We start from the raw sequence: 16,955 nt of genomic DNA, 5'->3' as shown, positions 1-16,955 counted from the left end.
AGGAATGAAGGAAAGCCTCTTTCATCGCATGGATTCTCATATTTGCTAATTGCTTTTGTTAGTTACTTACTCAACTATACATCCATAATAAAGATCAGTTTACATTTTTAGTTAGGATATATCCATTTTTCAAAAGCACAAACTTCACAGTATACTGAGTTGCCCAACCTATCATCTTTAATTTAACTGATTTTGGGGAGAAGAATATGTTTGCCTCATACTATTAGCATGAAGAAACAACCAGAAACCTCATGAGGAAAGGATTCTATATAAATGACATTGGGTCACTGATGAGATTGACATGTATTTTAGCAGTTTGATTCCTGAAGAAGTGCATTGATAGGAATTTTTCCATAAACATTTGTGAGTAATACTGAAAACCAAAGATGGGTTATATAGTCTCTGCCCTGGATGAACCCATAATCTTTTTTTTTTTTAATGAATTGCATTAGGCAACAGAATTTCTTTTCCTCTCATTCCTTTTATTTGTTCATTCCTCCTATATTATTGGGCAGGTAAAATGTACATGGTGTAGTAGCTGCTGTGTGGAATACAGAGAAACCACATATGCATCCATAACTTGCTATCAGTATCAAGCTCTAGTAGACTCATTGGTCCATAGTAAAATCCTAAGTATCTTTGTAAAATCCTAGTATCCTAGAATACTAGGATACTAGTATATAAAATCCTAGTCCATAGTAAAATCCTAAGTATCTTTGTTTGAGAAGGCTTCTCTGATTTTCTTGAAGTAGAAATACTTTTTCCTTCTTCTGAAATCCCATAAGGAGAAAATGAAGATTTAAAGCATATATTTCTGTTTGTCAGATATCCACTACGTTTAATGTATGTAAATAACTGTAAAACACTATACTGTGACTCTTCACGGACCCCTTTCACATTAAAGGAGAGAAAGCAACGCATAACTTTTCAGAGCATTTTGAGAGTTATAGAGAATGCCTGTTAAGTAACTAAAGAAGTACATACTATTTGGTGTAAGTGTATAATATTTAAACATTCTCACAACAAACCTCTGAAGTACAAATTATTATCTCCATTTGCATATGAGAAAACTGATCCCCAAAGAGGTTAGGTCATTTGCCTAAAGTCTTAACACCAGTACAGTGAAGTCAAGAATTAAATATGGGCAATCAAGATCCAGAGCTTGTTCTCTTAACCTCTATGCTATGCTTTCTGAGGTTATACATTTAAAGGCTTTGGACAAGCAAGCACATTTGAGCACTTAGTAATTAATATTAGTGTACACATAAGTCTGGGTGTGTGCACACACACGCTCTGTATATCATACCTATATGCTATGTATAATCTGGCTTGTTTATGCTGCCTATATTTAGTATAACCAAGTCTCACAAGTAACCCTATCCAGCTACATGGCTTATCACCCTCTCATTACTGCAAGACAGAGGAAGCTCTTTATCTTCTTCGTGAATCTGGCCATCTTCAATCCCTTTAAATACTCTCAATCACCACCATCTTTAAGGTGGATAAAAAATGGTTTCCTAGGAGTGTTGCCAAGTGGACCATCCCTCCAAGACATAAAGCAGGACTTTTATCTATTAGAAGTATACCTCTGTTGTAGCTGCAAATGACAGGGATAAAATTATATCATAGGTTTTAGGGCCTAGATATCTACTTGGCAGGAAAAAAACATTTAATAAATACTTTGATTTGTTCTGTATTCATTGACTTTAAGTGTTTCTGTGTTATTGACATGTTTTTAAAACTTGTGAATGTATAATATTTACTTTTTTTTTGGCTGCGCCATGTGGCATGTGTGATTTTAGTTCCCTGACTGGGGATTGAACCCATGCCCCCTGCATTGGGAGCACAGAGTCTTAACCCCTCGACCACCAGGGAAGTCCCTAATTACTTGTAATAGTTACAATATAATAACATTTTTTATTCCATTTCAACAATTCAGTTTGTAAGTCATCATCTTGTACTCTTCAAATAAATTTATAAGAGAGAAATTGGAAATGGGGGCACTCTTCCTTAACTGCTGTAACCTACATTTGGCAAATAAACCTATTTTCTTTAGATTTTGGTATTGGTATTTAAATCTTGGCTTATTATTTAAAACTGCTATTTCTAGTATCTTAAAGCCCCAGTAGATTCTGAAAGCCTTAAGGACTGACCCCACTTCCTTTAATTGTACTTGGTTCTCTTTTCATACCTAATTATTTCTGTCTTATGCATATATGCATGGTGTGTGTTTATTTTTTTTCAACGACTTCCTGCAGTTTATAATATTTACAGATTCCATCACATTCTTCTTGTTCCACCTCTGTACAACAAAAACTGAAAGTTCCATTGGCTCTTGTAAGAAAGAGAAAAATCTAAGTTTAAGAGCAGCATTCTTCAGATACTCATGATGATACTCTCTTTGTGTAGTAAAATAGGACAATATGTTTGTTTAAAATTTTTCAGGAGGTAATATATACTAAATTCTTATGGAAGTGTTTCATTTGCTTGCAGGACAAGATGTATGCAAATTTATGGCTTATGCTGTTGAGGTTTCTGTGGCACACACAGTTTTTTCAAAAATAAGAATATGCTCAAAAAGTATCTTTCCAATAGAAGTGGCTATAGCCAAAGCTGTTTAAAGCTGTAATTGAATTAGCCTTCGAAACTGTGTAATATCATAAAACTCTAATGTTTTCATCTTGACTTGAGAAGCCTCTTGAGGAGATGGTTAAGACTACCTTCCACTGTTTTTTTTTCTTGAACTAAAATTGGACTCTAGGAGAGAGGATACTATAGCCTTTTTCTAGCTGTGACTTCTCAACTGCTTTTTTCTCAGTCTTCAAATTACTCTGGGAAGGAGGCACTAGTGTTGTCAAGAGATGAGGTCAGTAAAACATCACCTTTTAAAATTTTGAGTTGTCTTCATACCTGAATGGGCTAGATGGGTGTAAGATGGTAAATATGTTCCAGTAGTTCCTTCAGCTGCCTTGGCCACTGGTTTCATTATGCTTCTGGGAGATTTACAGAGGCTCAATATTCTCATCTATGAAGTGGAGATAAAAGTGGTCTTATTAATTTTTAAGAATCAGTTATATATGAAGATGAAAAATGAGTATTATTTTTAACTTTAAGTTCCTTCATTTAACTCAAAATATGCAAAAAGTGTAAAATGCACATTTTTAGCTATTAGTATTTGAGACAAACAATTTTTTGACACAGATTATAGAAATATTGTAGAAAAGTTTTTAACTATGTTATATTCCTAGACTCATGATCATCCAACAAAATGTTTTGAGCATTGATTGTGTGAATTGTGTACTGTTCTAAATTTTGCTTCTTTTTTTTTTTTTTTTTTTGTGGTACGCAGGCCTCTCACCACTGTGGCCTCTCCCGTTGCGGAGCACAGGCTCCAGATGCACAGGCTCAGCGGCCATGGCTCCCGGGCCCAGCCACTCCGCTGCATGTGGGATTCTCCCGGACCGGGGCACGAACCCGTGTCCCCTGCATCGGCAGGCGGACTCTCAACCACTGCGCCACCAGGGAATCCTTAATTTTTGCTTCTTTTGAACTGTCTTGGAGCACCCACATGTGAATGGAAATTTCTAGTGGATAAATATCTTTACTTAAAAATTGTTTTGTTGTTAACCTATAAAATCAAATAAATATTAAAAGCCTTAAAACATGAACATCATTGGTGGGGTTAAAAGGCAGAACGGTGCACCGGATAAAAAAATTCAGTTATTGTAAATGATGTTGCCATAGCTTTCCAGCCCAGTGGAATGTACAAACTGGGACAAGATGCATATTAGGAATATTCAAAGTTAGTTCCAAATACCCTTGAGCTAGTAAGAACCTCTGGTGTAATCAGAGAAGCAGAGTCAGAAAGTATATAGGAAAGGCTGTTAATGGAATACTGAGAGAAGCAGGGAGAATTATTGGAAGCTGAGAATGGCTCTTGTATATTTAATGCATCAGAACATTGGATTAGTCTCATCATGTTTTAAAGATGCCAACCAGCTTTCTTGGGTCCTTTTATTATGACAGAATCTGGGTGCAAGTGATGTAAGCTGTGGAACTCAGATATATGTATGACACTTCTAATCTCCATTTCTTGATTCACACACCTTCCATTCAATCTGATACTCCATTCTGCCCAGTTTCAGTAGAAATGTTGCCAAGTTGGGGAAGGATATTAGACTATATATTTGCCTACACTGGTTATAATAGGGTGGAGAAGTTAGATCCTGTACCCACTGCTACACCTGAAGTAGTTAGACCTTCCAAATAAAGGTACTGAATATCAAAGATCTGAGGAAATACAGCATGAATATTAAGAAAATATTTAAATTTTTTAATGTAAATATTGACTTGCCCAGTTTGATTATATAAGCTAACATAGATTATACATAACCTGATGAAACAGTGCTGACTTGATTGAACCAAAGTCTAGCAAAAAACACAAAGACAATGCAATGTGAGTTTTCAAGTCTTTCAGACAGATTTGTGTGATTTTTTTTAAGCTGAGAAAGAAATTATTATTTAAACTCATGGATTAGAAAATTCTTCAACAAGCATATGTTACTATTCCAACTGCTATGTATGCTTAACAATAAAAGAAGCAGGCATCTGTTCTCAGATGTGTGAAGAATGAAATGCTTTAGTTCATTGCTCACTATAATGTTTTTTGGTGTCATACTGTGGAGTAAAACTGTCCAGCCTCCGGGCTTCCCTGGTGGCACAGTGGTTGAGAGTCCGCCTGCCGATGAGGGGGACACGGGTTCGTGTCCTGGTCTGGGAAGATCCCACATGCCGCAGAGCGGCTGGGCCCGTGAGCCATGGCCGCTGAGCCTGCGCGTCCAGAGCCTGTGCTCCGCAACGGGAGAGGCCACAACAGTGAGAGGCCCGCGTACCGCAAAACTGTCCAGCCTCACTGATATTTGGGGAAAGGAATCATAGCTCTCTTTCCCTAGAGAAAGTTCCTGGATCAATATATCTTTAATAATTTTGTCCTTTAAGTAGCGGTACTAAAGTTTTCATACATTTTTATGGTGATGTTGGATCATGAAGGATTAACATTATTAAAGATTGTATATTTTGCTTTTAATGAAATCTGTAGTTATCCTCTCTATTAAATATAAAAATGAAAAAGGTTCATCATTGGTAAAAAATCTAAGACTTTTTATTGCTTTAAAAATAATTTAGCATACTCAGTATAAATGTAATTATTTGGGAATTAAAATATTACATAAATGTTTATCTGAATTAACTTTTGCCTCTTACAATGCACTTAAAAATAAACTGCACTATAAAAGAGTAACTTTGAAACATAAAAGGGGAATTAAATGACTGAGGATAAAAACAAGTGTAATTTAAATGTTACTTCTAATGAAAAATTTATGTAGGACTGTGGTTTACAATAATTGTTGACATATTCCCCTAAGTACTGTGTCTGTGATTTTTCATGGTATCAATCATTTAAAGCAATTTAGGTAATACATTCTGACATGCATTTCTGCTATTTTATTTACACCATTTGCCTACATCATTGTAATGCAGTACCTTTCTGATTTGGTACAGTAAATGCACTCTGTAATATCTATTATGGCATGGTCAAAGGATAATTTATTGTCAAATAGAAAAATAGGTCAACACTAATGTCACTTGATGATCAATCCCCCCCAAGTTTAATAAAACATCTCCCCAGTATGCATTCCACTGCAGTGGTTGATATTTTATTAGGACTACCTGGCTATAGCAGTAGTGTAATTACTGAGCTGTCAGAGTGATAAGTGGGATTAATGGCAGCCTGATGCACTTTAGTCTGCAGAGCGCTTAGAGAATTGCAAGATGGTATTATTATCAGAGTCTGCCCATTCTGGCATATTCATGGCACCAAAGAAAAAAAGAATGCTACAATTCAGGTTTCCATTGCCCTGCCTCATTAACATTTGACATTTCCAACAGCTGTTATTTGTGAACTAGCTCAATAATAAAAGGAGAATTATTTGGTAAAGAGGCTTAATAACCACAACTAAAACTCGTTGTGTTGTCAGTGCTGTTAAGTGAATCTGTTTATGTTGAATATAAGATTTCTCTGGAAGAACAGAAAAATACACTTTGAATTAATTTGGCTCATTCATACCTGCTGACATTATAACTTTATTTTTTAATTGCCTTATTATTCAAGTTGGGTGTTAGAAAAAAGAAAAGCCGAAAACTTGTGACTTCATTAGGGATAACCAGAATCCTCTATCTATTTATCTATATCTTTATCTATCATAACAAGTATTTTTGTTGCTTTATTCTTATGGAGTGGCAGATATTTAAAAAATTGTCAAAATGACTTTTTTACAAATCAGAAGACATTTAAGATTGCATATTATTTTATAGCTATTTTTATTTTAGCTACTTTATTTTACCACATAATAAGAAATCCTTTCAAACCACTATTAATGTACAACATATTTATCCATGTGAAGATAACACATATAAGTATCACCTTGTTTCAACATCAAGGACCAAATAGACCATGCTTTGTTTTCTTTTTGGATTGTTGTCCTACTGATCATACTTCTAAGAAATTCTTTTTAAACTCAGTGACAGTGTTTTAGGGAAAAAAAAAACCCGTAAGTATAAGAAGATAGGAATTCAACTAAATTATAAATGTGAATCTAACAATGGCATTTAGTGAAATGATAGGGGAGAGGTTTAATGACTGCATTTCAGAGAGGACAATTGATTATGAAAAGCCTTCGGTACTCATTGTGTAAAATTTAATTTAGAGAGAAGGCTAAGGGCACAAACCAGAGAGAAGAGATCAGATTTAAAAACAAGATATTAATTAGGTACTGAGAAATTGGTTCAGACAATGAAGAGGACTCTCTGACTCATAAAAGAATGACAAGGAGACCGGTATTGTTTTCTTAAAGGAAATGAACCAACATCTTTACACATGGAAGTGGATAGAAAATGAGCCAGCTAGTGACCTTTGTCACTGAGCAACATGGGACTCATTCTCAATGAAATTCTCAGAGAATTCTCGTCTTCTGACAGATGTGACAATGGTCTATGTTAAATTTCAGATCACCAGCTTAATTTTTCACTACTTCCACTTTCACTTTATGCCACACCAGATTCCATTAGTTCACCTACCCTCTCATGTTTTTTCTCTCCAGGCCTTGGCACGTACTGTTTTTATCATTTGTCATTTTCTTGAGTGACCCTGCACTCCAAATCCCACCCTCCTTTGCTTCCCTAATGCCCACTCATTCTTCAGTCATCCCTTTAAGTGTTATTGTTCCCAATACGTTTTGCCTGACTCTCTCCCTCCAGGACTACTGTTCCTCTTATATGCTCCCTTAGCATGCTGTTTTTACCCAAATTCACATTGACTACACTGACCACTACAGGTGCCTTTTATATGTCTGAACTTCCTCCAAACTTTAAGTTCCATGAGAGCAGGACCATGGTGGTCTTGTTCATCACTTTTATAACCTCATATCCCAGGTTCTGCTATGTAACAAGGGCTCATTAAATATTTATCGAATGAATACACAAATACGTATATGAATGTACAAATTAAAGACCATTCTAACCAGTGGTTTCAGTCCTAAAGTAGTAATTATAGAACTGTGATTCTCACTGTGTGCCTCCAACCATGTTTATCAGAATCACCTTTCCAAAATGCAGATTCCGAGGCCAATAATTCAGACTCAGGAGGGGCTTCTCTGTGGAAATTATGACATTTATCAAGCTTCCTAGGTGGTTCTTAGGAACACTGAAGTTTGAACCTGTCTCTGGTCATTTCCGCAGAAGGCAGATTCTGATATGAGATTAGTATGTGGGAAGTTTATTAGAAGATCCACATCTGTACAAGAGTGAAGGAATCAGGATTGGACAGACATAGCTACAATAAAGGCTGCAGTAGATCCCTGCAGAACTGTTCCCCAAGTGGGGGCAAGGAGACTGGGCCTCTACCTCCCCTCACTGACCTGTGATTGATTGGAAACTGGCTGTGGCTGGAAAGGGGGCATGACCTTGCTTCAGCTTGTTCTCTTCAGGTGAGGGCACAGCAGCTGGAGGAATAAATGCTTCGGTCGGAAAGGGGGTAGATCTGGTCTATGCATTGAGGCATCTACTGCAAAGCCCAATTGCCATGTGAATAATGTGTAGGTTAAAAGACATCAGAAAATTGGAGGAGGGAGGGAGGGAGGGAGGGAGGGCGGGAGGGATGATGGCAGGGCAAGAAGAAGGCTGGGAGGAGAGGTGGGTGGAAAAGTGGGAGGGATGAATGGAGGAAGAAAGGAATTTACAAGTGGTAAAAAGAGAGACTTTACTTTTGTGTTTGTATAATAATTGTGGTGTAAAAGGCCTACAAAACTTTTATCATAAAAGACTCCATTCTCTAAGCATTATCAGTGTAGTGAGGGATCCAAATAAGACTGATTTAGTAAATGGATGGATGAATGATGTATCTTAAATAAGTATGATCTTCTTAAACTCTAGGAGGAACACCAAGAGAAAGGGCAGTTATTAGCCTCAGTGGTGCCATTTCATACACCTTAGGAGGTGTGCAAAAAGTGAAACACAAGTACTCTATGTTTATTGCTTAAAAAATTTTTGTATCTAAAAATAGTATAATTTTATTTGTTCTTACTAGACACTAACTCTGAATGGGTATAGGGTAGAGAATATATAGAATATTATCTCACTTACTTTATAGTTTCTTTAATTCAGTTATTTTATTCCCTAGATGCCTGAAATGTGCAGATGCCCCCTGTCAGAAGAGCTGTCCAACTAATCTAGATATTAAATCGTTCATCACAAGTATCTCCAACAAGGTAAATTTGGATTCAGTTCTGCAAGTGAAAATTAATAACAGCCTTTGATCTTGTTCTCTATCTATTATGACCATGATTAAAGCATAAAGCTTGTCTTAGTAAATTAGGTTAAAGTATTAAAAATATGATTTCTATAGGCCTGTGAAAATGTGGCACATTTTATTAATTAGTCTCTCCCAGTTTATTATATGATTATTGTGAAATGCATATTCACTGTTTATTGTCTTAAAAATTAGTTCGTGTTGAAATTAGTCATTTTTTAATACAAAGCATTTACTCTAAGCTAGATTTACTCTAGCTTAGACTTGCTAAATGCTTATAGATAGGAACTGTCATTGATTATCAAAACACATTCAAATTTGTGAGGTATCTTTGTTTTTTTTTTTTTTTTTTTTTTTTTTTTTTTTTTTTTGCGGTACGCGGGCCTCTCACTGTTGTGGCCTCTCCCACTGCGGAGCACAGGCTCCAGACGTGCAGGCTCAGCGGCCATGGCTCACGGGCCTAGCCGCTCCACGGCATGTGGGATCTTCCCGGACCGGGCCACGAACCCGTGTCCCCCTGCATCGGCAGGCGGACTCTCAACGACTGCACCACCACGGAAGCCCGTATCTTTGTTTTAAAATGTGCTTTGGTATTAACTCTAGCACATTGAAACAAATCAAGGGAATTTGTTTAAGATTTGGAATAATTCATAGAGACTGATAGAGTTGTAACCAAAACCCCCCCAACAATGTAAAAGTATAAAACAGACTTTTATGGGCATGAGTAGAAAAAAAAGGAATTTTGATCTTTCAGTTTTTGGTTTTTTTTTAAATCAATGTAAGGCTAAGCCTAATTTTTATTCACTAAGAGAATGGTTTATTGATTGAATAATTAATTAATAGTATCTTTTGTTTGTGAAAGGAAGATTACAAGCTCTTAGCCAAGTATCTTATCTTTTAACTGAGCAAAAGCTGAAGGAATCTTCCCGTAAAGATGTAGCAAATCCCTCCTTTCACAGGGTTTAACACTTATGTTCTAAAATGCTGCAAAAATCCAGTAAAGTGCCCCTTCAACTACCAGGTACCTTTTAATATATAAAGATCATTTCTCAATATGTCAATGATTTAAAAAATATTGTAGGAGAAAAATTATAAATTTATATAGCTTTAGGATTTCAAAAGAATTAGAGGTTATTACTTAGGTATAGGACATGGTATTAATCTACATGGTCAGTTTTTTTAGGATTTGAAGTCCAGGTTGAATTTTTAGATTGAATGCTTGTGAACCCAGGGAAAATTACTTATTTCTTTATCTTCATTTATGAAAGAAAGATAGCATCTGTCTTACAGGATTATGGTATAAACTAAATGATATTTGTATGTGAAAAAAATCTCTAATATGGTAATTATTCAACAAATATTTTGTTGATGTGGAATGATTAACTTCCCTATTCATTCAATATGGTAAATACTATACAAGTGATTACTTTTTTTGTAGCTGGTGTTATTCATTGAACACCTACTATCTACCAAACACAGTGACAGGTACTCGGTAAGAAAGGATCTCTGCTATGACCTTGCCTTTTGGAAATTCATAATCTATAACAAAGCCAGATACATTAAAAAATGAAGCAACACAAAAACCTAGCCATAATTCAATATGGCTAGTGCTGCAATCCATGCAGTTCAGGAAGAGTATTCAGAATATGAAAAAGCAAGAATATGGGTATATACGTGTTATATTTGGAGAAATATAATAAATTCAGTGTAGCTAAAATGAAGCCTAGATTAGGTGAAGAAGAGTGATGGGAAAGAGACCAGACAATTAGGTTGGGATTAGGTCATGAAAATAGTTTAATTCTATGCTCAATATTTGAGACTTAATTCTGTAGATAGTAGGAAATCATCAATGATTTATGTTTGTTTTGTAAATGAGATGAAATCTGAAAAGGGATACTAACTTTGTAGTATCCCAAACATTTATCGTCACAGGATCTCTGTCTTGTATGTGAGAATGAATAATTTATGTGAAATGTGTGCATGAAATCTCATTTATTTAATAATAACCTCATGAGAAAAGGAGTAAAACAAAATATCCAAAATTTGAAGTAGAAAGTGTTTTGGCTAAAATTATATCTAAGGTAGTAGTATTCTTGGCTTCATGCTTGAGGAGATACTAGAATTATGATCCATGCTAGCTAAATTTTCCTTAGATATTCTATAATTCAATAGTGATTTCGTGATTCTTTTTCTTTTTTTTTTTTTATTAGTCTCTGCTTTACAACAAAGTGAATCAGTCATACATATACATCTGTTCCCATATCCCCTCCGTCCTGCGTCTCCCTCCCTCCCACCCTCCCCATCCCATCCCTCCAGGCGGCCACAAAGCACTGAGCCGATCCCCCCGCGCCACGCGGCCACCCCCCACCAACCATCCACCCCACGGCCGGCAGTGTATACACGTCCATGCCTCTCCCCCGCCCCGTCACAGCCCCCCCCCCCCCATATCCCCAAGCCCACCCCCAGTAGGTCTGTGTCTCTATTCCTGTTTTACCCCTAAGTTCTTCATGACATTTTTTTTTTCTTAAATTCCATATATATGTGTTAGCATACGGTATTTGTCTTTCTCTTTCTGACTTACTTCACTCTGTATGACAGACTCTAGGTCTATCCACCTCATTACAAATAGCTCAGTTTCGTTTCTTTTTATGGCTGAGTAATATTCCATTGTATATATGTGCCACATCTTCTTTATCCATTCATCCGATGATGGACACTTGGGTTGTTTCCATCTCCGTGCTATTGTGAATAGAGCTGCAATGAACATTTTGGTACATGTCTCTTTTTGAATTATGGTTTTCTCAGGGTATATGCCTAGTAGTGGGATTGCTGGGTCACATGGTAGTTCTATTTTTAGTTTTTTAAGGAACCTCCATACTGTTCTCCATAGTGGCTGTACCAATTCACATTCCCACCAGCAGTGCAAGAGTGTTCCCTTTTCTCCACACCCTCTCAAGCATTTATTGTTTCTAGATTTCTTGATAATGGCCATTCTGACTGGTGTGAGATGATATCTCATTGTAGTTTTGATTTGCATTTCTCTAATGATTAATGATGTTGAGCATTCTTTCATGTGTTTGTTGGCAGTCTGTATATCTTCTTTGGAGAAATGTCTATTTAAGTCTTCTGCCCATTTTTGGATTGGGTTGTTTGTTTTTTTGCTATTGAGCTGCATGAGCTGCTTATAAATTTTGGAGATTAATCCTTTGTCAGTTGCTTCATTTGCAAATATTTTCTCCCATTCTGAGGGTTGTCTTTTGGTCTTGTTTATGGTTTCCTTTGCTGTGCAAAAGCTTTGAAGTTTCATTAGGTCCCATTTGTTTATCTTTGTTTTTATTTCCATTTCTCTAGGAGGTGGGTCCAAAAGGATCTTGCTGTGATTTATGTCATAGAGTGTTCTGCCTATGTTTTCCTCTAAGAGTTTGATAGTTTCTGGCCTTACATTTAGGTCTTTAATCCATTTTGAGCTTATTTTTGTGTATGGTGTTAGGGAATGATCTAATCTCGTACTTTTACATGTCCCTGTCCAGTTTTCCCAGCACCACTTATTGAAGAGGCTGTCCTTTCTCCACTGTACATTCCTGCCTCCTTTATCAAAGATAAGTTGACCATATGTGTGTGGGTTTATCTCTGGGCTTTCTATCCTGTTCCATTGATCTATCTTTCTGTTTTTGTGCCAGTACCACACTGTCTTGATTGATTTTGTGATTCTAATTAGTGTATAGCACATTCATTTAAGGTCTACAAAAGTTTATTAAAAAAAGACAAAATGCGAATAACGATATTCTTTGAAAAGTTTATAAAGTGTCTAAACAAGATTAGAATCATTTCTATTTTAGGAAAAATGTTGTTTCATTAATTCTTTACTACCTGATGAAGCATTGCACTTTGCTATTTATTTAAACAGATTTCCGTATGAAGAGAAGATATTTGGAGGTATTTAATTGAAAATGTAATCTTTTGCAGACTTTTAAGGAACTCTGTTGTAAGTAGTATTTTGTTGAAGAATCGTTGCTCCAATCATGAAAGGTCAGAGATACTTGTACTTTAAAGCCTGCAGCTTTTTAGCTATTTACCAGCTGTGTACAATGTAGTCTGTCCCACATTGCTTTGCCAGTGGACTTCAAATCAGGAGGGGAGTTCTTTCCAGGTTGAGAGGGTAATTGAATCACCCAACTCAATGAACCTTGTGCCTTTTTGAGAAAAGGATGTCACTTGTGTTGTATTGTGTTAGGTTTCTGTGATTCAGTGGAGTTTAGGCCAATACCTCCATGCTTTACTTTCTTACAAACTGGATTACAGCTCTAGTTTCCAAAGGTACACTCAATTCTATCATACCTCCTCAGTCAGTTTTTCCTCTCCTTCGTTCGTGCAGGCTGTTGTTTGCAATTGTATCTCTCAATCGGAAGTACACGTTTCAGATTAATCAAACTGTGAATACTAGGTTATATTTTTTGATAGTTTTCTTTCTTTTTTTTTTTTTTTTGCGGTACGTGGGCCTCTCTCACTGTTGTGGCCTCTCCCGTTGCGGAGCACGGGCTCCGGACACGCAGGCTCAGCGGCCATGGCTCATGGGCCTAGCTGCTCCGCAGCATGTGGGATCTTCCCGGAACGGGGCACGAACCCGTGTCCCCTGCATCGGCAGGTGGACTCTCAACCACTGCTCCACCAGGGAAGCCCAATAGTTCTCTTTTGAAAAAACAGTATGCATAAGGTCAATCTATAAATTTAGTGAAAAATGACTTAAAAAATGTTTCTCATTTCATGATGCTTTATTTCAAACAATAGTTATTTTCTCTTTCAAAATTTTATATTAAGTTGTAAAGCTTTGGTTTTTCCACAGATGTGCATATTTTACATAATCTGTGTACTTAGATTTTGTGACTTTTATATCTAGATAAATTTAATAATATACATTAGAAAAAAAAAACTGACTAAATGAGTCAATGTAAAATAAAAGACTTTTTTTTTTTTTAATTTATTTATTTATTTATTTATTTATTTTGGGCTCTATTGGGTCTTCGTTTCTGTGTGAGGGCTTTCTCTAGTTGTGGCAAGCGGGGGCCACTCTTCATCGCGGTGCGCGGGTCTCTCACTCTCACGGCCTCTCTTGTTGCGGAGCACAGGGTCCAGACGCGCAGGCTCAGTAGTTGTGGCTCACGGGCCTAGTTGCTCCGCGGAATGTGGGATCTTCCCAGACCAGGGCTGGAACCCGTGTCCCCTGCATTACCAGGCAGACTCCCAACCACTGCACCACCAGGGAAGCCCAAAAGACTCTTCTTTATCATAGATTCCTATTGAAAGTAACAAGAAGTCAGAGGAGCAACACAATTTAACCAGCAGAATTTATTGATAAATATTCTTGATAACAACATTTTTATTTAAATATGTTGTCTTGATATATGTGTGTGTGTGCATATGCACACACATGCACAAAGGTTACAAAGCACAAATGCAATCAATAGATTTAGTCCATCCTCCTTTTGGGTTTGCTTTTCAATTTCAATGGCTAAGTGGTTTATACCCTTATCAAATAAAATGTGGATCATTTTCAGAATAATTTTTTAAAATCGTAACTCTAATTACATTACACCCTTGTTCAAAAAGCTCAGTGGCTCCCCATTGCCTAGAAACTAATGTCCCAATACGTAACCTATTATTTAAGCCAATTGGGCTTTCTCCCACTATTATGAAAGAGAAGTAAGCAGATGAAAAAAAAGTGTTAGGAAGTCCATAATTTATTACTCAGTAATTTAAAAAATATGAATATTTTGTATAAATAAAACAAAATGTAGTGATGAGATTTCAGGTTTTCTTTGGTACACAAGGCTAGTTCCTTCACTTTTATTGCCAGATGATAGGGTGAGCACCTCTATCCATCCCAAGAAAACTGACAGAAGTTTACCTACCTGCCATAAGATGATGTTCAAGGGAACACAGCTTTTAAAAATTCTATGTGATGCTCCAAGAGGACTAACAAGCCATTATCCTTCAGAGTAAAATCTTCCATTTGGTTTAAATAAGTAGTTCTGAACTTGTCTGTCAGTTTCCCTTACAGTTGAGATGCCAATTTTTGAGTAATGTGAAAGATGTATTTTTTTTCTAGGACTGATTGTATTCTAAATTTTACAACAAGCTAAATACTTTGGGTCTGTGCCATTTGGGGATCTAATATGAGTGGATCTTGTGGCATAGACTAAGGTACTGTAATTCTAATTAGCCCCTCCCTATCTCATAATGTAATAATTCTGTCCTTTTAAAACTTGATCAGTAGTATTGTTAATGCTTCATTAGCCAGTATTGGATTAGCTTTATTCAAATTTTTGCCTATTTTCTTCAGTTTTTTTTTCCATGTTGAGATTTCCATGGGAAATCAGTTTACTTTTGCTTAGAATAAATACTTTAAATCTTTATTCAGTAAGGGTATGGTGTTGACCAACTCTTTTTGTTTCTGAAACTGTTTATACATTTTGTAACTCTTGAAAAATAGTTTGACTATGTATAAAATTCTGGGTTGGCAGTTATTTTTTATCATCTCTCAGACAATATCATTTTAGGGTCTTTGGTCATGCATTGGTGCTATTGGAAAGTCACCAGCAGCCTAGTTATTGCTCATTTGAGAGTCATAATGTCTTTGGAGGGGAGTTGATTTAAATATCTTTTTATCTTTAGTGTTCAACAGTTTTACAGTGATTTATCTAAGTCTGGATTTTGTTTTATTTATTTTGCTTGGTTTTCCTTGTGATTCTTGAATCTGTGGATTGATGTCTTTCATCATTTGTGGGGATTTCTCATTGTCTTTGCCTTGCTTTATGGAGCTCTCATTAGATATATGTTAAACATTCTTACTTTAGTCTCAATGACTCAATTTATTTTTTAAACTTTCATCTCTGTTTTTTGGGGGTTACATCTTAGATCATTTTCTTCAATTCTATTTTCAGGTTTACTAATACTTTCTTCACCAATTTCAAACATGTTGTTAAAATGCTCCACTGAGTTTGGAGTTACAATTTTATCTTTCATTTCTATGAGTCCTTTTTTTTACATTAAAAAAAAATCTGGTAGCTTATTATTTATTTTTCAAGCCTATCTTTAATTTTTTAAAACAGATAAAATTACTTATTTTTGTACTCTGAGAATTCCACTATCTAAAGTATTTGTGAGCCTGATTATATTGTCTGTGATGTCTACTGGCTCCACTCATAGTGTTTTGTTTCCCTGTATGTTTAATATATTTTTTTAATTTTTATTTTTTTATTATTATTTTTTAACTCTGGTTGCTCATTGTCTTTGAGGCTTTATCTGTGGAAGTTCTTTGAGGACAGCAATGAAGACATGTTTCTTTAGAAGGAATTTATATTTGCTATATTCTCAAAGGCCCTGAAAACGAAAGCCTTTTTCACCTGGTTTGACGAATGCCTTTAAGATGGTTCCACTTATTTCTCTGCTTACTGCCTTGTCATTTTCAGTCCCTGGACATGAAAGCTCATGGATGCGTTCACAGTGACTTTTTAAAACATATTTTAGGGCTTCCCTGGTGGCGCAGTGGTTGAGAGTCCGCCTGCCGATTCAGGGGACACGGGTTCGTGCCCCGGTCTGGGAAGATCCCACATGCTGCGGAGCGGCTAGGCCCGCGAGCCATGGCCGCTGAGCCTGCACGTCCGGAGCCTGTGCTCCACAACGGGAGAGGACACAACAGTGAGAGGCCCGCATACTGAAAAAAAACCAAAAAACATATTTTACCTATAATTTTAACTTTTTAAATGAGAAGAGTCATAGTAGATAACTATTATCTCAATATATGTGGAAAAGTGCTATAAATATTTAAGATCTAGTGGGTAGTCTAGAATGATTGAAACCCACATTTTTATTAGTAAATACTGGAATAGTAATTGAGGAGACATATTGAAGAAACTGTTGAAAAATAAGACAAAAAGATTTACCATCAGATATTGATACTCACTATAAAGCTACTATAGTCAAGATAATAGAGAGTTGGTATAGGAATGCACATTTCTGGAACTGATGAAAGTCTGTAAATAGAACCAAGTAAGTAAGAGAACATAATATATAATGAAGAGGGCATTTTAAT

At 36.2% G+C, this 16,955-nt stretch overlaps 1 protein-coding gene across 1 annotated transcript in view; it reads left to right on the top strand.

The window, feature by feature from the left end:
* DPYD (dihydropyrimidine dehydrogenase) overlaps window positions 1-16,955 on the top strand; it is a gene marked incomplete at both ends in the record, with an annotated part of 823,320 nt that overhangs the window by 187,536 nt on the left and 618,829 nt on the right. The window contains one exon of the mRNA XM_079721437.1: window positions 8,735-8,822. Within this exon, the coding sequence (XP_079577563.1) occupies window positions 8,735-8,822 (88 nt within the window). The remainder of the gene's footprint in view (window positions 1-8,734; window positions 8,823-16,955) is intronic.

This window comes from Hyperoodon ampullatus (genome assembly GCF_949752795.1).
Source record: "Hyperoodon ampullatus genome assembly, chromosome: 2".
NCBI classification, from domain to species: domain Eukaryota; kingdom Metazoa; phylum Chordata; class Mammalia; order Artiodactyla; family Ziphiidae; genus Hyperoodon; species Hyperoodon ampullatus.
Note: the sequence above shows the minus strand (reverse complement) of the source record. Positions and strands in the feature narration are given on the sequence as shown.